The sequence below is a fragment of the Aplysia californica genome, unplaced genomic scaffold (assembly GCF_000002075.1).
Source record: "Aplysia californica isolate F4 #8 unplaced genomic scaffold, AplCal3.0 scaffold00326, whole genome shotgun sequence".
In the NCBI taxonomy this organism is placed as follows: domain Eukaryota; kingdom Metazoa; phylum Mollusca; class Gastropoda; order Aplysiida; family Aplysiidae; genus Aplysia; species Aplysia californica.
Window position 1 is genome coordinate 468685 of NW_004797596.1, and position 25278 is coordinate 493962.

General features: G+C 39.2%; 1 protein-coding gene across 1 annotated transcript in view; it reads right to left on the reverse strand.

The window, feature by feature from the left end:
• Nucleotides 1-24849, reverse strand: part of LOC101864236 (E3 ubiquitin-protein ligase MIB1) — a gene marked incomplete in the record, with an annotated part of 184898 nt that extends 160049 nt beyond the window's left edge. The window contains 13 exon segments of the mRNA XM_005102477.3: nucleotides 3712-3863; nucleotides 5330-5527; nucleotides 6054-6161; nucleotides 7110-7243; nucleotides 10376-10523; nucleotides 11372-11555; nucleotides 12554-12630; nucleotides 17108-17241; nucleotides 18571-18637; nucleotides 19019-19108; nucleotides 20095-20239; nucleotides 20845-21016; nucleotides 24316-24849. Coding sequence (XP_005102534.2) covers nucleotides 3712-3863; nucleotides 5330-5527; nucleotides 6054-6161; nucleotides 7110-7243; nucleotides 10376-10523; nucleotides 11372-11555; nucleotides 12554-12630; nucleotides 17108-17241; nucleotides 18571-18637; nucleotides 19019-19108; nucleotides 20095-20239; nucleotides 20845-21016; nucleotides 24316-24631 — 1925 coding nt within the window.
• Between the last annotated feature and the right edge of the window lie 429 nt (nucleotides 24850-25278).

Below are 25278 nucleotides of genomic sequence, written 5' to 3' on the forward strand. Positions count from 1 at the left end.
TCAGGCCTGGTAGTGAAATCTATATCAATTAATATTCAGAGCGCACTGACTCCAACTTTGTATTTTTAAGTTTGTAAACACAATGTATCAAAAAGCTCCATTCTATTTATAGGCCAGGACCAAAGGAAACAAAACAATTCCTAAAAATACAACTGCATATAGTTCAAGGAAATCGGTTTTTAAAAAAGCGCATAGTTTGGGAACAAAGTGGACATGCCAGACAACTTCCGAACATTACACAATTTTTAATCGTATTCTATAGCATTACGTAAAAGAATGAAGTCAAATCCACTGTATACAATATTATATTTTGAAAAGACAATGGTTTAAATAAAAAAACCTGCAAATCACCATCATTTTTTTCAGTGTCTCCACGTCATCATCGCTGAGTTCAAACATTTAATTTTATATTATATTTTCCCAAACTTTACAGAATGTGCGCTCCTATGATCTTATACAGCTGCAGGCGCCCTAAAACTCATACAATATCAAACTGAAACTTAACAGAAGAAAAAGAGAAAGCATTGACTCATCTCATCAATCCCCGCTTCGTCGCATTATTTCCTTTTCTGAATTTTGCCCTTTCTTATTCCGACTTTTGCCCTTGGAAATTCCCGCCAGTTTACGACTCAATTTCACCCAATATCTCGCTACTACGTGGTATTGTATTTGTACAGAGACAATAGCCTAGCAGTTGACAGTAGTGCCACGACAGGGTTTGTTCAACAGTGCCTGATTACAAATACAAAAACGAAGGCCACTAAAATATTTCTGTATTGCTTTTTATTGCAGCCGACGCTAACGCTAGCTAGGAGACTATCACAGCTTTTCATGGATTTTTGTTTAGTTAAAAAGGGGGTTGTTATGGTGGTTGTGGTGGTGGGATTTATTTGGGGGGGGGGGCGGTGTTAAATCCTGGGTGACACTGAGATAAGTGACACCATTGTCACAATAAAAGCGGAACCAGCTAACAAATCAACGTAATGATAAACATTTCACCTACCTTTCGTCGACCTGGCAGGAAATCCAAATAATTAACACTAACACACACAAACAAAGAAAACAAAGAGAACAAAGAGTGCACAAATTGAGAGGAGAAGAAAGAGACATTTTGTACGTTTTCAAATAGCAGCCTCTTTATCATGTTTTCATTCATTAGAATATAGTTTTTTATGTGTAGAGTTCGACAAAAGAACCCCTTGCTTTTGTACCCTGCATCTTGATTTACAAAGTTCCCAGACCCCTCCACGCCCCTCCGCTTCTTTCAACATTCCAACAGATACACCCCTCCCCCCATCACTTTCAACAGAAACAACTCCATCTTTTTTTAAATTTTAATTTATTACTGAAACTCTCTTCTCAGATAGAGCTGAAAAGAAATACTACAGTTACTTGAAATGAACGCCATAATACAAATGCCACAAGGCAGGCAGCAAAATGCCAAAGAATTTCCCTTGATCTCTTGGTGAAATGAGAAATATTGAACTGTACAAACAGACAGACTGACAGCCCTCGATACTTCATCGGTGGGAACCTTACTGTACTGTTTCTTCTGCGCAGTGTGCAGATTGCATGCCAATCACAAAAAGCACTCACTGTCCTCACATGTGGCTGACCTGGTGTACTACTGACTTAACACAATTTGATGAAATGTCGCCAAACTGCGATATATTCTAGTTTTCACATTCCAGCTTACTGCTCCCCCCCCTCCCCTCCTTTTCCATGGACATGATTAGAAAGTTCGAAGTCTAAACAAATATTTCCCTTTATTTTTGAGTGCATCCTTTCTGATTTCTTTGAACAATACCTTGAGTAAACCCACTGCTTTAAGTGCCTAACATAGTTTTGCCGGAAAGACCTAAGTCATATGAGATTTGTATGTGGCTATATGACTTTCATAGTGGTTTGTTCTTTTGAGTGCAAGAGAAGTATAAGGAAACAATGACGGTCACAACAACAACAAAAATGGAGGAATAGTACGATACACATACACCACATGGAAATGAACAAGAGCAAACAATCTGTCAGCATCACAGAACCATACAAGACGGCCTGCTGGCTGATCATAACAGAGACACACAAGGCCTGCCATATGCCCTGGGTCTTGCATCCGCAGAAGCAACAGGGCGCTTACGTCACAAATATCGTTATGGGTTCTCCCCCCCAGAAAACCTTTCGATTCTTAAGGATCTTAAGGATTAAGGGCTCACCCGCCCATAACAGTTTTTAAAAAATTATGGGGGGGGGGGGGGGGGGGACATAATGTATAATAGTACAAAGAATTGAACATTTGGGAGTACTGACCTTTGAAAAAAAATTCTAGTACAATCCCTCAAGGATATGGCAAACCTAGGGTACATACGTTGATAACTTAATCCCTCTGACGAAATCATCATGCCATTAAAAGTGGAAATTAAGTGACAAATGCAGAAAATGACGAAAACAAACTAAATTAGTAAAGAATGTATAATTAATAAAATAAATTATAGAACAAACAACTAGAAGTGCACGAGACTGACAAGGATATAGAGTCAGAAGTCAGAAAAGAAAATGGGTGAAAAAAAGCGGCAATGGATAAATGAAACCCTGACGCAAGAAAAAAGCAACACAATCTAAAAAAAAATAGATACAGAGAAAAAAATATTGAAATAGAAAAGGTAACTGAACAATAACACTGTAAACCAAGTTTTTAAGAGTTTTTTTTTCATATTTTAGAATCTCTTCCGCCCCTTCCCACCATTCTCAATATATAAAAAAAACTCCCACGACTGAAACAACAATTTTTATACTATTCAAATTCAAAGCTTTTGCAACCAGTTCAAAAAATATTTTTTTTATACAACACATCTGCTTATTCTGCCTTACACCGTTTGAGTGACTTAACATTTATACACATCACCAAAAGTAAAATCATTATACCATGGTTTACAGTGAGTTTTAGAAAACATAAAGACACTTATGGACAGCCCAAAATGAGACTTGGAGCAAATTCAAGCTGTCAACTGAAAGAGATTAATCACACACCCATCCCACTATCTGAAATGAGGGGCAGGAAAGGTTTTTTTCTTTTCTGCCTGGCAGTGCAGTCCGTTCTCAGCACTGGGCTAAGACTGATGGTGAGGGAAGAATTGATTGAATGTTCGAAATATTAAAGCCGAGAAAACAACTGTTTCACTTCAATGAAGTCAGTCTTGTCTGTATCGAAGAGCTGTAACTGCTTTTTTCTGAATAGTCTGAGGGCAACATCTTAATACTTTTTGTTTAACCAAGTAGGTGTGAACACAAATCTACCAAAAATGGGAAATCTTTGGTCATGTATTTCAAACAAAACCATTATCTTAACATTGTTCAGGTGAACGCGAAAAACTCCAAGAAACATCAAGAATATTGCGTTAAAAACTTTTGTCTCATTTTGAGGAGTGGCAAATCAAGAAGTCACACACCCATTCCTTCGTCCACCAGATCAATTTTCTATGATTCTAGACAAATTGGACAAACCATTCTAGTTAGTTATTTGCTGATTCTCAAAATGTTTTTTTGAATTACAAAAATAGGAGCACAAAAGCAATCAAAGATATACCTAACAGCCCGGTCAAATACTGGGGCACGAACCAGGGACTAAACTGCACAGTGCTGCTGAAGGCACAGAAAAAAAGAAGAGAAGTAGGTGGTCTAGGAATGAGTGTGAGGATCAGATGGTAGGTAACTGACCTGGGATTTCCGCGCAGAGCAGCATGGTGGAGAGCATTGAAGCCATTGTTGTTGGTGATTGTGATGTCTGCTGTGTGCTCCAGCAGTAGAGCAATCATGTCGTCACGCTTCTTGCTGATGGCATCGTGCAGCGCTGTATCACCTTCTGAGTCCTGGGGGAAAAACCAAATTTTCATAGACAATCAAAATACATGACTAGACTTTTTAAAATGCAGGTCCCTTTGAAAGCGCCACGTTACATTACCCCCGACAGGAGACAGAAGAAGAGAAGAAAAGTTATCATCTCTTGAAGAGAAAAGCCTGTTTCAATAGCAGCACAGAAATTTGATCAGTGCTTTCTCATCCTGAATGAGATTGTGGTGACAAAAAACATTCTGTGGAAACAATCCTTGACCAAATTATGGTCACAGCAAGAATAAGTTGAGTGGTTGAGGGTGGTCCAGGACAGAACTTTTCCCCTGGATCACTTTGAACCTTTCAAGTAAAAGCAGTGGAGAAATCTCTTTCGCATGCTGAATCCATGGATGAAACACATATTGAGTACCAACAAGAGCAACTATGTTCGCAAACATGGCAACATAGCTAGGTCCATGACTTAACCTTTCAAAGCCCCAGTCGCCTTTACTTCCCTCATGAGTGTTAGCTTCCCCGCGCCTAGACGGCATTATTTCCCTTTCCAGGCAACGGCCACCTCAAACCCAGTCCGGTAATCTAACTGTAATCTATATCTGTCTGATTGTCTCTGAAATATACTCTACACGTTATCTTCTAAAACTTCAAACAAAAGCAGGATTTTTTTTGTTTTTGTATGTCAGCAAAGAATTACTGGCACAACCAGTATTGCCTGGGCTTGAGAAGTAAAGGACTTAAGGATTACTTGGGACAGAGGAAAGTGAGGACTACAAAATAGCCGGGTGCTTTAAGGGTCAAATACTTACATATTTATTGTCCAGATCCTAGCTCATTGGTTTGGTGTTTCACCATGTACACAAACACACACACGCACGCACACACACTCACAAACATGCACATACATGCATGTGCACGCACATGTGCACACCCATATACACATACTCTCTCACACATCATCTCCTCCACACACATCTGTACACAAAGTTTACAAAACATGAACAGGCAGCCCTTCCCACAGCAGAATATAAGTCGCAATGTGGTGGAATTAGGCACTTGTCAAAATAATGAAATTGAAGCAACGGACATTTTTCCATCCACTGGGCAATTTTTATGAAATTCTTTATTTTCGGTTCAACATCTTTTATATCCATTCAAAAACATATTCCTGCATGCATTTTACTGAAAAACATTGACGAAAAGCAAAAAATATGTAAATTTATAATTTCCAGGGACTCTCCAGCTTTGGAAAGCACCAAACTTTGGCAGCCATTTTCTCACTAACTTTTATCTCGGACACCAGGCGACCCCCACCTCCTTCATTTGCAAATATCTCGACTGCTATTCAAGACAGATGGGTAGTTTTATCATTAAACGCTGGGCAAATGAAGAGGCTTGAAGATGATACCAATAATTCTATATACCCAAATACTGATGAGCCCCTGATTCCTCCGTATTGTGACACATATGGCAAAAGACTGAAGCTCACCTGTAGACTCGGGTGACTGCCCAGGTCCAGAAGAGATCGTACCACACCAATATGACCTTTGTTGACCCCGATGTGCAGGGGCGTCTGCCGGCGCTTATTGCGAGCATTCAGATCAGCGCCACCTCTATGCAAGAGCTCAATGACAGCCGGTTCGTCTCCAAATGCTGCATGATGTACAGCCCTGTCACCATCCTTATCCTGTTGGAGAACGGATGCAAAAAAAAAATTTAACATAAAAACGTCAGCACATACGGAGAAAACTAAAACTAAGTTAAAAGGTTTGAAAATTGTCTCTGCCGGTGCAAAAAGAGTCTAACACAAATGGTATGTATATTAAGAATCAGAGTCTGTATTTTAAAATAAAACTCCAATACTCAATGATAATTTTGGTTTTGTTTTGGTGAGTTTTTAATGGCACTCGCAAATGCATATCTGACATACTCAAGCATCAAGCAGTCACTCAAAAAGGAATCCAGGTAATGGAGCTCAGAGCCAAAACTGGTCTAAAATAACTTTCAGCTCTGCACCAGTTTTTTGTTCCTGTCCATTTCTTAAATTTCTTGATCAGAAAAAGATTAATCCACGAAAAATTTAACAATAAAACAGTAATGAAACTATACAGGCCCATTCTTAAAGTATCACTTTCAGTAACTGAGTACACATATCAACAGAATGCACAATCATTTTTAGACAAAAGAGGGGGTTGGGTCAGCCAGCTACCTACCTCCACTTCCATATTGACATCGTGCTTGATAAGCACTTTGATCACCTCAATGTGTCCGTTCTGGGAAGCCGCTTGCAGGGCTGTGTGGCCCGCGAAAACACCGTTCACCTGGAAGATAAAGCAAAACTTAGGGGGCAAACAAGAGAGGTTATAGGAAATGAAATGGCATAGATACAACGCCTCATCAACGCTGTTAGTTTAATTAAGAGGAGGGATCTCAGAGTTAAACGTCCATCTTCGAAAGGACTGAGCCAAGTGGGAAATTCGTGTAAAGTACCTTTCCTAAGGACACAACATCGGACTGAGCTGAGGCTCGAACTCTCAAACCCGCAATCTCAGGATTACGAGTTAGGTAGCCTAACCATTAAGCTACAGACACCACCCCAGAGGGGTCACACCAAAGTTACTTTTAAAAAAAACCCACATACACAGACTTCAGTGGCCTGTGCAGCCAATTTTCAACTTTTTTCAACATATGGCAACCTGAAAACTTTCCCACAAGCCAACAGGATCAAAGGGACCTTTCATATCCTCCACAAAATCCCAACAGACAAATGCCACCTTCACAGCAGTGTGTAACTGCACAGTGGCTAAATTTTTTTGGGTCAATACAAATATCACCAGCATAGGAAAGAAAACAGGAAAACAGGACTATAAAAGCTTGACTAGAACAGTTCCAATAACACCGGGAAACCAAAACAACCATTGAAATAATAACAATAAACATTCTGATCTTCTCCCTCATTTGTTCCAAAACCACTTGTCTGACACCTATAGATCTTTTTCTGCTGACTATTTTTGAAGTTATATTAAGTACTCAATTCAAAATTTGTTTGTTTTATACAAACTGAGGAAACGGAGCACATTCAACATTTGTATGAACCTTCCACAGCCACTTTAAATTACCATTCGATCTTAATACAGATTGATTCTTTAAACTTACAATCATCCAATCATGGTGAAGAATCCTCTAACAAAATATATTATCATCATTATATACGAGGACTGCAGCAGACAGAACATCTCTGACTACCAAGACAACAAATATTTACTCACATCAGACTCTGGCCTCTGCAGAATCTCGTCCACTTTCACTCCATCCCCGTTAGCCGAGGCTTTGACGAGCTCCTCATTGACATCCCCGGACACGTGAGTTTCAAACAACTTCTTCAGCAGAGCACTAAGGCGTTCTGGGACAAAACCAGGCACAGACGTATTTGAGAAAACTGACTTGAAATTATATGCTTCAGAAACAAACAGTACAAAAAAAAAAAAATATCTTGAATATAAAAAATCATGAAAACATTCTTGGCAGCTCTCTTATCGTGTGAAGAATATGTTGGCTTCTGGATTTACCAAGATCTGTGGCAGGTGAACTTACATATCTTCAGCACACAGATAATATTAACCATGAGCATTAATTTCCACAAACAGCATGATTACAAATTAAGCAGTACACAGCATACATCCACGCAGAGATGAGAATCTCCCCTCCCACACTGCCATGCATAATTTAGTAACAGATGCTGACACTCCTGCTCCCGGATGAGAGGTTTTTTTTCTTTAACTCTTTCAAGACGCACTGTTTCAGGGCACTATATAAAAAAGAAGCAAAACTTCCTTATTCTTACAGATTCTTCAAGTCTTTCTTGACTAAATGAGAATCAAACTCATAACTGTGAGAAAAGATTCAAGACTTTACACGACAGGTGCTGGCCATCTCTTCATCGACTGCTTCACAGTACGGCTAAATACATTCAAAATCGACTATCCTGCGTGATTATGACGTATGTTTCTCTCTATCAGGCAAAAAGCGTCTGGAAATAAGGAGGTTCCCAAGATATTCATACCACTGATGCAAGTACAAATCACATTACAGTGCTCATCAAATACAGAAAGGAAGGAATTACTGAAAAAACATTAAAACATGGTAGGATATGCCATGGCGTTGTGTGGTGTGGTGTGGTAAGGGTATAACACTTCTTTAATCATTTTAAGTTTAATTTGAGAGTCAAAACTTCCAAATTTAATGTCCATCTCTCATGGGAATCAGCCAAGAGAAAGGTAAGCCTTGAAAATGCCTCAAAGAACCAAAAGCATAAGATCACTTTATTCAGGACTGAAACAATGGTCATTTGCATTGTCGTCAAACAAACACAACACCAAAGAAGCTGTCTGTGTGTTTTGCACAAACATATACAGCATAGACATAAACTAAATGCTTTTGGTTTTATTTTGTACAAAATCTTAGTAGCATAAAAAAAAAGTTGAATAACCTTGTCCTTGGACTAACAGCTGAATTTCAATGTACAACACATCTGGACTCAGACACACGACGCTCAAAGGTAGCCATAACTTAACAAACAAGGATCTTTTCTTTTTTAAACTTCAGATGACACACATCAATTTCAGATTCTAGTGAAAAACCCCCAAATAAACGCAAGGAGTTCAAAAGTAAGTCATAGTCATGCAATATGCAGGATCAGAGATGTTTAAAAACTTAGTCATGCGAAAAGTAAATTCCTCTCATTTAAATGAAACCTCCCAAAATGCCCATCCCTGAAGACGACTCAAACTAAGCACAAGAGAACACTACAGGTACTCTTTGAGCACAACAAAGGGGGGGGGGGGGAGAGGAGGATCAGATAAATGAGGAAAGGAGGAGAGAGTGCTTTTATAATCCTCCCCCCCCCCCCTTTTCCCTTTATACATCTATGAGGAGCTTTGGACTTCAATGAGCAGTATGTGAACACAGAGACAGGCACTGGTTGTGCTACCAAAAGCAAAACTATCAAGCAGCAACCATGGCAGAGAAAAGTAAGGGGAGGTAATAGGACAACAAGCCACAGAACGTGCATGGCTCTGAGTTGACCTATCAGAAGGTGCAGTAGCTCATTTCTATACCAAATCAGAATTTGTGACATAGGGAAAAATGAACCAAATTTTAAATCTTAATTCAAAAAGACATTGTTCAAAATGTTTTGCTGAACATTTCTGAACAAACTGAGTTGAGGATGTAGGATGGACAAATTTTGAAACTGTTTACTCCTGTGGACTGACACTATGACTAGATTCTTTCCTCTAACTCTTTATACAGCCTTATTATGGAAAATGTCAAAGCCATTGTCTCAAAAACTTATCTTTCAGAAACTACTGCCCTTTAGAATACTTTTGCCTCATACAGAATGCTCTGATTGCACCAAAATTACTGCAAAATACTTATGAAAGATCAATATTTTGAAATATGTTTTCTTAGAATCACAAATATAAACTTTTGTCTTAAAATCTCCAACATGCTGCTCAATGTTTATGTCAGTCAATTTGATCTCAAACACATTTTTGGGTCAAAAGGAAAGAATGGTTAATTTATTAGCAAGACAATTTAGGAAATTTACAAAATCTTTACAATATCAAATTTTTTTGACGAACCAAATTTCATACTTTCAAAGAGCTCTGATGGCCCAAACATTCCTACAGTCATAACTAAATAACTCAACAGTCAGCCATGTGATCTGACTCTTTGTCATGTAAACACAGTTAACCACTTCGCAACATAAAATTTTTTTCATTTTTTGCTGCCCCAAATTCTGGAGGGACAAGACAGAAGGGTTCTAATAATCTTGTGGCTTGTGTCACTGTTTTGTATACGATTTTGTTACTCTGATAAAATACCCAAGTGCTGTATATTTTTAGAATGAGGGCTGTCTAGAAGTGAAAATTAGGACTTCAGAGAACATTTACAAGTATACTGCAGCGTGAAAGCAGAGACCTGCAACACAAGGAAAGTGGGAGCACAAATGGGAAAACTTAGCACAATTTCCTTTCAAAATGAAAGATTGACTAGTTTCCCATATTTTTGATATTCCAGATTTCGAATCTTTCTTTGGTGTTCGGCTACAGTAATGTTCATATCTTTTGCAATACTGTTACACAATCCCAAACAAAATACTTTTTATGGTCCAAATAATGGGCAAAATTAGTTATTTAAAGATTTCACTGTTTATATGGTTGGTATATTGTCACATGATGCTGGTAGAGCGTACAGTATACAAGAGCTGTCTCCAATGTTTAAACAATAGAGGTACAACAACAAGACATTGCAAAAGCTATCAAGTCTTCATTGTGTTTCTTTCTTCTTTTAAAGTACATTTCCTTTTGGATGATTTATTGACAATTCATTGAAGACATAAGCTTTACATTTCAAGTAGAGGCTGACACCACTTTAGAAGACTGACTTATAGCAGTCGGTAACAACGCATTTGAAAATCTTGATATTATCCGTCCCGACCCCTCTCAACAATAAACAGTGTGAATTTTATTACCTCCAGAAGAGCATCCGATTGCAGCGCCATCAGCAGATGCCACTTTGGTGACGGCCAACGGGTTGTAGGTCCACGAAGTGCCACAGACTTCCACCTTTAGGTCATTGTCATGGTAGATCTGCTGTACACGGCCAATCTTGCCCAGGGTCTGCGATGGAATTGTGCAGAATGTTATGGTACGGGATTGTAGCATGTGATACGCTACCGTATGGTTAGGGGTATACTGTGGTAAGTAATAGAATGGAAAGATATGCCATGGTGTGGTGTGGTGTGGTGTGGTGTGGTGTGGTGTGGTGTGATGAGGTGAGGGGTGGGTTGGTGTGGTGTGGGTTGGTGTGGTGTGGGTTGGTGTGGTGTGGGTTGGTGTGGTGTGATGAGGTGAGGGGTGGGGTGAGGTTGGGTATGCTGCGGTGTGGTGTCCTATGGTGGTATGGCATGGTATGGTGTAAAAGCCCTATAAACACTATAAATTCATTTCAGAAGCACAACTTCTGAAATCAAGATTCTACTTCGAAAGGTCAGAGAGAAGTAGATCTAGGTGGAAAAACCAATTTAAAAAGACCTGCCCTCTTGGGGATTTGAATCAGGGTGATTAACGCTGTAGTCCATCATGACATTAACAAATCTATAAGCATTTCCTTTCAAGAGTCTGCTTGGGAGGCGATTACAAGGGAACAGATTTATGACACCGTTTATAACATTTTGTGGGAAAAATCAAAATGAGGATAACGACACCAATAATGAGGAGCCAATATTGTCCTCTAGAAAAGGAACCAGTTCAGGTTCAGACCATTTGTTTTGACCATTTTAAACTTAAATTGATCTCTTCACCTGAACCCCCCCCCCCCCCCCAACAAAAAAATATTAAAAAAATAACCCCTCCTGTTATAGAAAATACAAATAGACCCAATCTTTCCGGAATTCTGGGACTTGTCCATAATTTTCCAAAGATGCGAATCTGAATGTGGTAATGAAGAGAGCAGACAGGACACGTACCGGCAGCATGGCCTCCGCCCACTCCCCATGACCACGCTGCAAGACCTTGATGCGCTCCGCGTCGCTGCACACCTGCACCAGGTCACCCACGGCAAATTGAGCGGCCGAGTTGGAATCGCTAGCCAGGGAAGTGGAGCTGCTGGCGGTGCTCACCTTGGTCAGGACGGCTGGGTTGAACGTCCACCTGGGACAAAGCCAGTCGGAGGAAGAAAACAAACTGTTTACCATTTCGGTGAAAGCATTCCTAATAAAAGTTTATTGGATCAGCTTTCAAGAAAATGAAGAAAACATCCCTTTTCACCATTTTCATGAAAGCAGTGATAATTCTCGTTACAAAATGGGTCACAAAAGTTCTCACAAAAATGACAAGAAAACAAGAAAAAGTTACTGTATTCACAGTAAATATTGGAAATACTTCTTTTTTCCATTGCACTAGGGTGGTTAAACCTAGTGCAATGGTGTATCAGTTTCATCAAGCCAATTGTCTTTTTTCTTTCTTCTTGATATTTGTTGACTACACTCCCAGGTTATGCCAGTAAATGCATGGAGATGTTTTTTTACAGCCTACTCCAACGCTTTAAAGTCTTGATGACAGAAGGTCGGGCCAATATTCTCTGTTCCTCTCTTCAAAAGGGGAACTTTTAAAAGAAAACTGAATTCTGTGTCTGTTGTGCAATGGTCAGGCTCCTAGCTCTGCACTGCAAACCCAAAAGTTCAATTCCCACAAAACGGGAGGCTGCCTGGATTTCCTGTAAAACATGTCACTACAGCCTACCTAATCTCAAATTTCCAGGTACCCCATAATGCCCTGAAATTTACCGGAAGACTGTTTTTCTTATTCTATAATTATTCAGTCCACTCTATCGAACCTCTTATGACATGAACTGACCAGAAATATTACTGACACACTTGAACGTTAATTAAGGTAAACAAAAAGCATTTTGAAGATTTATTTGGCCAAGCGTCATACTTTGAAGTTTAGACTTTGCAGATTTGATGCCAAAATCTTGAGTGGAGTATAAAAAGTAAAAAAAAAAAAGAAAGAATAGAAATCAGCAAAAGAAAATTTCCTTTTGCAGCCATGTTTGCACCAAGAACAATGTAAACAAATTAAGTCAAGACAGACTATTTAAACACTCAGATGTGATTGTAGAATCACAGAACTGGTATGTCTTCCATTACCTATTGCCGCTTGGGTAGGAGACAACAATGTCATGGTCCTCATCAATGCCCACCACAGTACCTGTCGTACCCAGACACTGCAAGTATATATATTTTTAAAAAAGAATTAAAGAGGACAAAAGTTATTGATCACCTGTTAAGAGGATTGTTTTTCAATGGCAGTAATAACAGCCAATAACATAACATCATGAACGGAAACAAACAACTTGGGTTCAAAACTTTGAACAGGTATTTCATTCTCTTACAATAATACAGCAGTAATTTTTTTAAAAATACACATCATTATTTTTCCACTAAAATGACACCAAAAAAATGAAAACTGCATGAAACTGACAGCTGGATACAGGTTTAACTCACTCAACCCTAGGCCTACACTTCTTGGTTGTCAGCTCTCCCTAGAGATTTTTACCACTTAAAAAAAAATTGAAAAAAATACAGTAGTCTCCGCCGAAACGTACGTCATACAAAAGCACGCTCCGCTCAAAGGCACGCTTTTGTCATCTGATGGGTTTTTTACTATATAATTTAGACGGGGGGGGGGGGGGGACTGAACAGTTGTTTAATTGGTCACTGGGAATGCATCTTTGAAAGAAGGTTTCTGACTGGTGTTTGGGTGACTCCATGTAATGTTTAGTTAGACCTAGGCCTGATGCGCAACACACGTGAATGCCGTAAAACACAAGACAGGCCTCTATAGGACTTAAGATTGGTCAAGTAAGCCTAATCAGCTGCGCTCAAAGAACTTATAACTTAGATTCTACTTGTTCAGCGAATCACAAGAGAAATGTTTCTCTGAATGTAGAGATCTATGATTCTGATGTCGTCCATGAATTTACAGTCGGGGAGGTCGCTTGGAAAGCCACATGGCTGAGCCGTCGTCTCTATGACTATCTCCAACAGTTTCCTCTTAGGCTATCTGTTCCTGACATTTTATAGTGCATTCATTACACTGGGTCTGTCTTTCTCCCCCCTCCCCCCCCCAAACCCCATTTAACGCCTTTGTATCCCTAACCGCAGTCGCGGAATCCTTCACAGAACAGTCACGTGTCACATTATCGGCCAAAGTGTTAGGCAGCTGCTTGACTTCCTGAAAGTGTGTCCAATCCATCGCAAACGTCTTCTTCCCACCTCATCTCTGACTGGCCTCTGTCTCATTCTTCTTAATACTTCCTTGTTGGTGATCCTGTCTGTCCATTTGATCCCCAGTAGCTTCCTCAGACACTTGTTTAAGAAAACCTGGATCCTCTTCATGCATGTCTGAGATGCGTTCCACGTCTCACATCCATACAACAAGACTGACTTCACATTTGAGTTGAAAATTCTAAGCTTTGTTTGTAGTGAGATATCCCTGGTCGTCCAAATCCTGTTCAAAGAAATAAATGCCTGTGCCTTTCCAATGCGGGACTTTATTTCAGCACCCGTTCCTCCCTCTCTGTCAATTATACTCCCAAGACAGCAGAAGGATTCGACGTCTTCTAGTGCATTTCCTTGTAAATGTCTGCCTGAACACGTTGATTTCCTAAGCAGCAACATTTTGTGGTTGTTTTTTTTAATAGAAATTAAATATGAGGCCATACACATGCACAAAAAAAAAATCTTGAGCATAAGTCCTTTGTCCAGAAAAAGAGAGTACACCAATTAAACTACTCCATGAGAACATACAGTCGAACCTGCCTTAACGGAAACCTGAATAAAACGGAAGCCTGTCTTAACAGAATCTCCCCGCTCCCCCCTTGATACATTCCTCTTTAATTACTTGTATAAAGACTAAATGAATTTCTGTTCGCAGACGACCAATGTCTAATTCATCATGACCAACAAAGCCTCCAAAATCACACTACCGAACTCAACAACACCTGTGAGAAATTCAACATAAAAATAAGCACATCAAAAACAATTTATGAAAGTGAGCCGAAACCATAGTCCCCTGAACATCCATGTTAATAGTAAACAACTAAAACAGGTGAAAGAGTTTAAATATCTTGGCAGCACTTTTTCTGAAAACGGGTCCATAGACAGAGAAATAGAAATGCGAACTCAAAAAGCCAACGCTGTCACCTACCAGCTCGCACCCCTTCTATCTCATCCAAACATCTCCATGGACACAAAGAGACAGCTTATCACCTCAATATTCATACCAACATTATGTTATCAGTGCCAGACCTGGACCTTAAGAAAAACCCATGAAAGCAAAATCATTGCATGCGAAATGAAATGTCTCCGCAAAACCCTTAACATCACAAGACGAGACAGGCAGAGAAATGAAGAAGTAAGAGCAGCTATCGGCACTGAGTCCTGCCTACATAGAAAGACAGAGGATAAAATGGTTTGGCCACCTGTTACGCATGTCACCTGACCAGCCAGCCTTGAGAGCCTACAACACCAAGCACTCAGGCTATAAAGGAAGAGGAAGGCCACGCAAAAGGTGGATCGAGGGTGTCAAGGAAACCCTAAGAAAACATAACATCACAACTGAAAGAGCTGCGGAGCTGGCCTACCATAGAAAACTGCATTTCCCCTCGACGCTTAATGGCAACAGAGGATGAAAAAAAAGTAAAAGTAAGTAAGTATAAAACGGAAACCTGTCCAACGCCGAAATGGAAATAAAAATCCGCTCCCTTCTGAGTGTTTCACCTGTCTAAAACGGAAAATGCTCTGCCTGCTCATCACTGATTTGAAACAAAACTCGCAAGTTTGGTTCTGCCGGCTCTAAACTTAACGCCATGGCCATGCCGCTGGGCGAGGAAGGGGAGTAGGGGTGCAATTTTGGGGTAGATGTTACCCCATCATGTGAGCCCTGAGCGATGCAGATGGTCAGTGTAGTGTGGGTGTGAAATCTCACGACTTCCCGTGAGAGTGCTTGAGTAGGGAGCCACTACGGAAACTTTCCTGGGTAGCCAGAAGCCAGAGGTGTGAAATTAGATAGACCAATGCCTGCTGCCCAGATCGTACGGCCAGCCGATAAAAGAGTTCCTCGAATCATTGTGTTACAGTGAGGGGTGGCATTGGTGGGTGGGTCTAAGGGTGGAAACAAAGGAGATGTTCAAACATTTCTGTTTTTAATAGGTCAAACAGTGGTCCAATGAAAGGCAAGCGCTGGTGGTAATTGGATAAGTAAGACTGACGCATGTCATTATCAGAGAGGATAGTAATTGAGAGTGTGAAGTTTTGACCACTGCTTGCCGATCGGACAAGCGATCCTTGATCCCACCGGTGGGGCCTTAGAATCCCCCCACCCCTCCCAACCTCCATCTACCCCTAAATTCCCCTGTCTAAGACGGAATTTTTTTCTGGCTCCCTTGCGATTCCGTCTTACACAGGTTCGACTGTATATAGCTTTTAGACTTGTGTTCACAGGAGTTTTTTATTTACACAGGAGACATCCAAATGCAAGAGAGGTGAACAATTGACACATGGTGTTGTATTGTGTCACCAAACACCCAGCAATGACAGGGATGTATTTTTACCTAGCGTCAGCTCAAAACAGTACAACTTCCGGCTAAATGCATAAATGAAGCCAAAAAAGTGTGTTATCGGAGTTGCAAGCAGTTCACTGAAGTTCGTTTGGGTATTTTTTACACCAGAGACAAAAAACTAGTTTTTGCTGTGTTGTTCCTATCAGGAATCACTAAAAGCAAGAAAATTGTAAGCCTTGACCATATGTGTGTGCACCTAGAGAAAGGTACCAAAAGTCACCCCAGACCGTTTCAAGCTACAGGCTGATAATGACAAAAATTCCTTTTTTGACCAAAATGTGTTTCCATAAAAAAAGATAGATCCACCATTTTTTACAATGTGCCCAAAGGGTTTTCATTGATTTGACTTTTAAATATTTTATTTTGAATTATTTTGAGGGTAGGGTATATTAAAAACAAATAATGGAAACTGCTTTTAAAAGGTGTTAAAATCTATTCTTGAAACACGTTTTCTCTTCCCTGCTATGTTTTAACATTGAATTCCATTCCTGATATTGATGTCAACTGAATGCCAAATTGGACATGAATTTTCTATGAATAAATATATTTAAAAAATCATTTTTCAAAAGTTTGTATGTGTTCTCACGTTTGTTAAACTTAAGAGCTCTTTATACCCTACCTCGTAAAATGAGCAATATCTCAAAAACTACTTGAGATATCTAAAAAATTCAAAGACCCCTGTGTTCAGCATTGAATTTCCTATAAGGTACAACCCTCAACTTAAAATGGTCAAAATCCGACTTTTGGTACCTCTCATTGGGCACGCACACATATTATCAAACTGCATTTTGGCGATGTTGAAAGAAAGGTGCATCTTAGATAGGGCTTTGGAAGAGTGTAAGAATAGAAAATAGTCAAAATTTGGACTTAAGTAGATTGCTTCTGACAGAAACAATGTACCAAAACAGAAACAAACATTTCTGAAAGGGGTGAAACAAAGTGGTCATAAACACGAAACAGGTCTAGTCTTTTGTTGTAATATTCCCTTGCACAGACACCAAACAGAACAGACAGCCTCAAAATCACTTTTTGACTCTGAAACTCTGAGTTAAGAAGACAGATGAGCTTGCTAGTATACCTCAAACATGCCGTCCGTCCATCCTCCGTGTCCATGTTGTAAGGACTGAACAATTTCCAAGTCAAGATCAACATTGACCTGATCCCCAATGGCTAGGCCACATGGCCCTGACCTTGACCCTGGACCTTGTTCACCTGTCACAAAAATAGGAAAAGAATCAGTTCAAAGCTGTACACATTTCAAGATAATCTTAAAAGGAGTTTGAAAAATTCAAGAGCAAATCAGGAAATAGACTTGCCATTCATGGGACCAGAACCCACACACACAGCACACTTTTAAAACTCTTAATATATAAAGACAAAATACAGTTTAAGCATAAATATTCAGCTTACATTTCAATCTAATACCTGCTTATGTACCTCTGACTATGCAACTTGTTCTTTGGATAACCCTCTCTATTCTAATCAACACTAACCTATTCTTTTCTAACAACTCGTCAATGAGTTGTCCCTTCTAATACAGCAAAGATTCTCTTTGCTAAATATTTCTCATTTTCCAAACTCACAAACTTTGGGATCTTATGAAGAGACTACAGTATTCCAAAAGGTGGCAGGAACAAAATATAACCTGGAAAATCTAACTCATTCCCTTCCACAAACAGCAAAATGCAGCTCAACATTCCCTCATGCCATGGCTAAGAGCTGAACTCAACTGATAAAAAAATTCAGACTCTTTTCCCATACCGTATTTCCAAACGGCTCATTAAATATTCCAACCCAATCTATTTTATAATCAGATCTACTTCCAGTTGACATATTTTGACAGGCTGGTAATACATGAATGAGTATTATTATTTCTCGTGAATTTCTTATTGACTCAGCTAGAAATATTTCATATATTTTAGTCTTCACTCAAAATGGAAGTAAGTTTTTCAGGGGAATGCCCACAAATATGTTATTGTGCTGGGGAAGCTCTGGAAATGTGAAATCTATGGATAAGAGGTCGTGCTGATAAAAAAGACAAAGAAGCTTCCCTTTTTTTCGCATCAGAAGAAGGCCACAGGAATGCTAATGAAGGAGTTAAGAGTTGATTTCAGCTCAGTTTAAATGTTTAATCCTCCATAAATTGTTGTGATTTAATTTTCTTAATTTGTAAATATCTGTCCATGAAACTTGCCTGTAACATTCTATTATCGGTTATATACAGTAAACTGACAATTTATAATACTTTCAACAAAAAGTTTGAACATTTCATTCCATTCCACTAATACAGTTTGTCATATGTTTGCAAGGCTATCTTTTGTCTTATAAAGAGTACAAGATGAGCCATTTTTCTGTATTTCGACAGGAAACAGACTTCAGAACAATAAGTTTAATCACAAGTGTGAGGTTAAAAAGTGATGTCTTTATAGCAAATGGGCTGGTCAGAAGGAGAACGGCCCAGCAGTGAATGATTTATGGTGCTCTAAACATCAGTTGCGGAAAAGGGTATGATGGGATTTAATATCCTATCTCAGCACATACCCAACAAAGGCAAGTGATCCCTGTAACATGAACCTCCTTTGGCATCATTCATCACCTTCAGATCCGCCTGCAAAAAGAAGCACATTTTGTATTTATTTAAAACAAACTGGAAAACTTTAGCAGTTCCAGCAAATATTTTACAAAATCATATGGGAGAAATACTAAAAAAAAAACAACACAAAGCTTGATTCCCTATACAGACAGCGATTTAAGTATAAACAGGAAGAGACTTTGGTTTTCCTTAAACGATATCTCTTAACTAAAATATGCTTCAAGCTAGTTATATAGTTATACCTTGAAAAGAAACAATGTTGAAGATGTATTGCAAACACGGTGCTAACAAAGTCAATGCGCAACACAAGATATCATTTGTTCAAACATTCTCAAAATGTTGGTTAAACATGGTAAAAAAAAAAAAAAAAATAAACGGGGTGAAGATGTGACTCACCATTCCTTCAAACCCCACCCTGTAGAGATTCTTTGCTCCATTGTCCCACAGCACATGGGCAGCACTGCGGGGACTAGCAGCACTCCAATCCTGTAGACAAGTTAGAGAAAGGATATCTTAATTCAGAATCTGTTTTAAAAGTATCACCACACTGAGAAAGAAAATGTTCACATGGTTTTTTCTCCCTTAATCTTTCAGATTTTGGAAGTGCGCGTTTGTTTTGTTTTGGAAAATCAACAACACTACCCCAAATTCCCTGACCCAAACAGATGTCTAGACCAAACAATATAACTTTTAGAAGGGATCATAAGCGGTGGGATATTAGGCAGAGACCACTGTAGTAAACAAAATTCAGAGTTTTAAATATTTTGCTCTTGGCCTGCTTCTACCTTCTTTTCCACCAATCTATACCAAGAAGACAAGATATTCAAGACAATTGTGACAGCATGGGGGTCCAAAATACAGCATCTATCTCTTCCATATCATTTTCACTTGGCGTAGTGACGATTGGATTCACTACGCTAGGCTTCTTCTTCATTTTCTCCTTCTTCCATGAAACTCTCAGCATTCTTCTGATAATCAACATTTCCGCTGCTTCCAATTCGCTCTCTCTTGTTACTGTCCAACATGTGCAGCTATAGAAAAGTACTGACAAAATATAAATACTCAAAATCCAATTTCTTTGTTATCAAAGATTTGTTTCTGTTCTTTAGAATAATTCTAATTCTGAATTAGGTTAATGTTATTGAAAGAATACTCTACTATTGCAATTCTTGTCTTTTTGTTTAAGTTCGAAGCATACATTTCCAATCTGATGCTATTTTGCATCTAAGGTATTTGACTTGCTTGACTTGTTGGATACCCCGAAGAAGAAAGCAATTTAGCAAAATTGTTTCAGGTGGTTAAATAAAGCAAAAAATGTCTCGAATGTCGCCAATGTGAAGACGGGACCTCTTTTTTCAATCCAACACCAACTACACCCCAGACCCTACCAATCTTACAATCAAAACCCTGACACAGAATTAATCTTTCAGTTCAGAATACTGAATCCCATTAATTGGAATTTATTTCATCACCTGTACTTCTGTGACCTTTCCCCTTCGTCCATTCCCTCCATCTTGATCCTCCCATTGCCAGTCAACACCTCTAACGACACGAGCGCCTGGGAATATTCCTCGAGCTGTGATCTTCTTGCTTTTGCGACGAGGCTCCAGGATGATTCTATATCACAGGAAAAAGTGGTTGGATTCAGAGTTTAATATCCAGTCTCGACAAAACGTTTGGATCTCTATCTTAATCTCACAGTTTCTTTTTTTTTTCTGCAAGTGTAAGGGTTCAATTATAGGTAATCATTTTGAAGAAAGATCAAATAGCTCAATACGAAAAGATGGTAATAGAAATAGAAATTATATATACACCAATGAACACATCACTCAAGTACTTCTAAGCATAGATTTTCAAGTGCAGCTAGTTTGAAGTGAGGCTATCTATTATCCCCTCCCCTACATACACTTGGGGGCCTTAATTTTACTAGGAAGGTTTTAACGAGTTTCCTCTTCATTTAACATTGCTATATAGCTCTAGAGTAGCCATCTTCTTTTCATTAAACATCTAGCGCAGAATTTAAAAGTGTCCAAATCAGTTTTGGTCCACAAACATCTTTATAATGTGGATTCGTACCAATGCTGCATTAACCAAAACCACATCCAAATGTTAAAAGATTAAAATTTTTAAAAAAGAAACACTCCTGGATAAGAACCAAACCATATCCAAGCAGGACTTCATTGAGGGAAGAAAACCATTTAAAATCCAAATATGCAACTTGCCGTTCGTTTCCTGGATTGGCAATTCTGTAAAATCTGTGTCTAAGATTGTGTTTATCACCATGATAACACACAGAGCAGAGGTCATAGTTTGGACATTCAGCACACTTCCAGCGAATTCCAAAAATAGGCTGCTGGCGGCAGGTGTCACACATAGTTCCGTCATGCTTGATACCTGGAAACCAGAAACCATAAATAAAAAGTGAAACAGAGGTGATGAGAATTGGGAACAAGAAATATCGGTATGTTAGTTGGAATATGAATACCCTCGAGCGTTCCAAACAGCAGATTTGCTAATAAATGTACAACCTTTGGCTTTGTAGATAAGGTATGGATTTGATGCCCCTTAAAAGACTGTGTTAGCTGCATTAAAAGGTAGGACCTCCAAATTGAAACTGCTTCAGATACAAGAGTAAGTCAAACGGATGGAGTCTTGAAAACTCTCCAAACAACTCAGGTTCTATTGCAGATTTGTATAGCCCTCAATCACACAGTAACCGGAATGATACCAACAGGCTAACAGCATGCTCTTTGGCTTTGTCCAACGGTGTTCATATAAAATTCATACAAAACTTTTCCATGTATGGCCTATAGTCTCTGATAAACACAGGATCAAGTTGTTATCAGAAAAGTATTTCTCTGACTTTTGAAGACTACACAGTAAAGGTACAGGCTCAGTACGCCATGTAGCCTAATTTTGATGCCCATCATGAAACGGCTGTGAAGTTTATTGTGACAAAATTCAGTACGAAACAATGAAATCAAGCAGCCCGCAAAATACTGCACTTCTTGAACTCCCCCCCACTGCGTTTGTTACAGTTTGTATATGAATAAAAACTGACCATCAGAATACCCTTAGGGACACGAAGCATCCACACTTTTGTTGAGCACCTGACCCCAGACAAGGGTCAAAATGCTGTGTGGATTCCCCCTTTTTTTACATTCATCATGCAAAGCTGGGCAACAAAATTTGCCTCAGCAAAACTTCCTTTCAAATGGAAATTTAACTATTGCATTACTTCAGCAGTCTTTCTTTGCTGATTTTGCCGAGAGTGAAAGTACTTCTCCTTCTACAATTGTTTTAAATGACCACTGCTTCATTCACAAGAGCGCTTACAAAACAGTTTCCTATTTCACACGAACATACGAAATTCATCAATCCATCCAATTTATAAATAGAACATTTTGTTTTCTTAAAGAGCAGTTTCTACCTGTGTCCACTTTATTTTGTTTAGTCTTGCCCATGTAGCATTCTATATTTTAAGTTTTATCATTTTTATTTTTACAAGTGTTGCAAGATTTGAGTTCATTACTCCTTGACCTTTGTGGCTGCGTGATGGAGAAGAAGACCATTTTCGAGAGAAACCCATTTTTATTATTATATTATACTGTTTAACCATAGAATGCTGAAATAAAAATCATCAATTTATCAAAGCAAGGTTATTCTCATACCAATTTGAGGGTTTGGAAGAAAATTTTCAAGCAAAAGAGTCACTTTTACCTTACAATCTTGATTATGTACAGAAAGTGGTGGCGCATTACTGGGACATTTTTACTAAGTAAACTTCTTGTTGTGTGAACGTTTCTGCACCGTTCTCTTCAGCTGTTGTTCTCTTCAGCTGTTCGTCTTAGTTGTTTAAAACAGCCTGCTCTTTAACATTTTTTCTGTACTCTACCCAACTGTAAATCTCTGAGAGATACGTCAGGATTCTTCCAGCTCACGCCCATTTCACGATAGCGGAGTTTAGGGGAGGAAATGGCAGTAGCGGAAATCCACTACATAGCGGAATATTGAGACCCATGGTAGTAGTTATAAGAGTGTAACCAAGTTTTTTTTTATAGTTCTTTAGAAAGTGTTTTGGCACTTGCAACACAAAGTCATGTCAAGTGCCGAAGATTAGAGGAATCACAAGAGAGTAACAAACATGAAAATTTGATAGGAAAGAAGAAGCAAACCACACCAGAGCACCCGCCAGCCAGCCACTAACCGAGTTTGTAAGTTTTAAAGCTACTTACCTGTCTGTAGTGTAGTAGTACAGCGTAGAGTAATGGTAGGTTAAGGACAGAGCAAGTTTTCAAGTTACTTAGCCACGACAGAATTTAGAGGGGGAAAATAAAGGGTTGCGTCTATTGGGTCAAGACGACGTGTTCGTCAAAAAAAAAAGTTTTCGTGTATATTCGGAAGCATGTCCTTCTACGATAGCATGAATGCGAACTTAATGTACATTTTGGGTCTTTTTCTTTTTTTGAGAATGACATGCTTTTCTTTCTTTTTGGACTTTTGGACCAATGCATCTATAGATGCAGTTTGCATAACATTGCTGTGACCGGGAAATGGCGACATTGGCGTTGGAGGGTGCTGAAAACCAATCTCTACCGGAAATGACCCTAGGGGGGCTCGGGCTGATGTTCCACAGGATCGTGTTCGTGTACGAATAGTCAACCGAAAATAAAGTCTAACATAGATCTAGATGTCTGGTCAGGGTTTCATGGATGGATTATAAGGAAAAACTTCAGTTTATTTCAAAAGTAAGTCATCCTGCCTGTTCAAACTTCTCAAAACATCAGGAAGTTGTTGTTAATACAGTCACAGTAAACAGACACGCGTAGCTATATATTATATAATATCTCAAAACACTGAACTGAACTGACCACTGACAGAGCCAGCTAAAAACAGACATGAATCTACTCGCGTGTTTGGGCCCAGCATAGTACTTTAGTAGTTAGACAGTGTTATCACTTTTATAATCTGGTATTCTGTTGACCGTCCAGTAATAATTTTAAGTCATAACTTGACACAATCCTACAAAATAATATTAAATTAAAAAGGGAGTGTATACAGACCCCGTAACCGGGAACAAAGTCACAAAGTATAATATATACCCGGTAGGGGAACTCTTAAATTGTGATTTCGGAAAGTTCCAGCGCCCTCTTGGCTCAGGGTAAAACTAGGTTCTTCTTGAACTATGGCCTAGGTCTAGATCTAGAATCTAGAGACCTAGAATCTAGATCTAAATCTAAATGAAGATTGCGGATGTCTTTTCGATGAACGATCGTTTTTCCCCCCGTTTTGGAGTTGGAGGAATCACAATTTGAAGAAAAGAACAATGTCATAATTTAAATCGAGCAGTCACCCCCCCCCCCCTCTCTCTCTCTCCCCCTCTCTCTCCTTCCTCTGTCTCTGTGTATCGCTCGCATTCTATTTTTTTTGTTTGTCTCTGTCTTTCTTTCTCCCCTCGTATTTCCCACTCTATCTTTCTCTCGTTCCCTCCTGCCAACTTTGTCATACATTTTGCTAGCACTTCCCTCTGCTCTCTCCTCTCTCTCAGTCACTCACTCACACACACACACTACTGGGTCTGGGCGCTGAAACTTTCCGAAATCGCAAAAGAGTTCCCCTACCGGGCCTGTATACTTCGTGACTTTGTTCCCGGTTACCGGGTCTGTATATATACTTCGAATTAAAAAACTCACCTGTTGGGGCACTATCCAAGACACGCAGGTCATATGCTCCAGCACACCGGTAATTCGCTGCTGTTCCATTATCCCATACAACAACAACTTCCTCAGGAGATTCAAAGTTCCTGACAGTACCGATATGTCCTTCTCCACCGTCTTGTTTACCCCATTTCCAGTCAGGACCCCTTACCACTCTTGCACCAACCCCTTCCATAACATTGATTCTCACACTCCTGGTATTGGTGTTGCTAGAGCTAGTACTAGCACCAGGATCAATAGCTAACACAGAAGACATAGCAGTATCTGACCGTAGGCTCTCAGACCTGTTCATACTTATAATATACAGCTAGATTAATTCTAGATCTATCACATAAAATTATTATGCCATGAAAAGTTTGTCTCTCCTTTTACACTAACAGGGCACCAAAGTGACCAGACTACTGTTTTCATCTAGGTAACTCTCCACTTCCGTAAACCATCAGTTATGTCCCATCGTTACGTTAAAAATTTCACCTGAGATTGACGACTTGCAGGAAATAAAGCAAAATTTTTCAATTTTCAGCAAGACGTTAGCCATACAGATCTAGATCTAGTAATCTAAATCTAGATCTAGATCTACACGTCCAAAAAAAAAATTTGTCCTATTCTCTATTCGATGTAATTGTCCTGCTCTAAATTGTGCCTTGAAATGAAACAGAATGCGGAGCTCACTTGATGTGAAAGAATAATATATAATACAATTGAAAATCAAATTAAATCTCTGCATTTTGTACTTTCAATTACACTGAGAGCTTTGGATTTTTGTTTTTGATTTTTACGTCTTCCTTTAAAAAATGTATTAAACGCAGTTTGGTGCCTTTATAGGATCTCTAACGCATATGGAGGAGAACAAAGTCGCGAGTGTTCAGCTTTACGGTGTAAGGGACATAACCTGATTAAGATACTTCAAAGACTAAATCTGTGCGTTGTAGTCCCCCC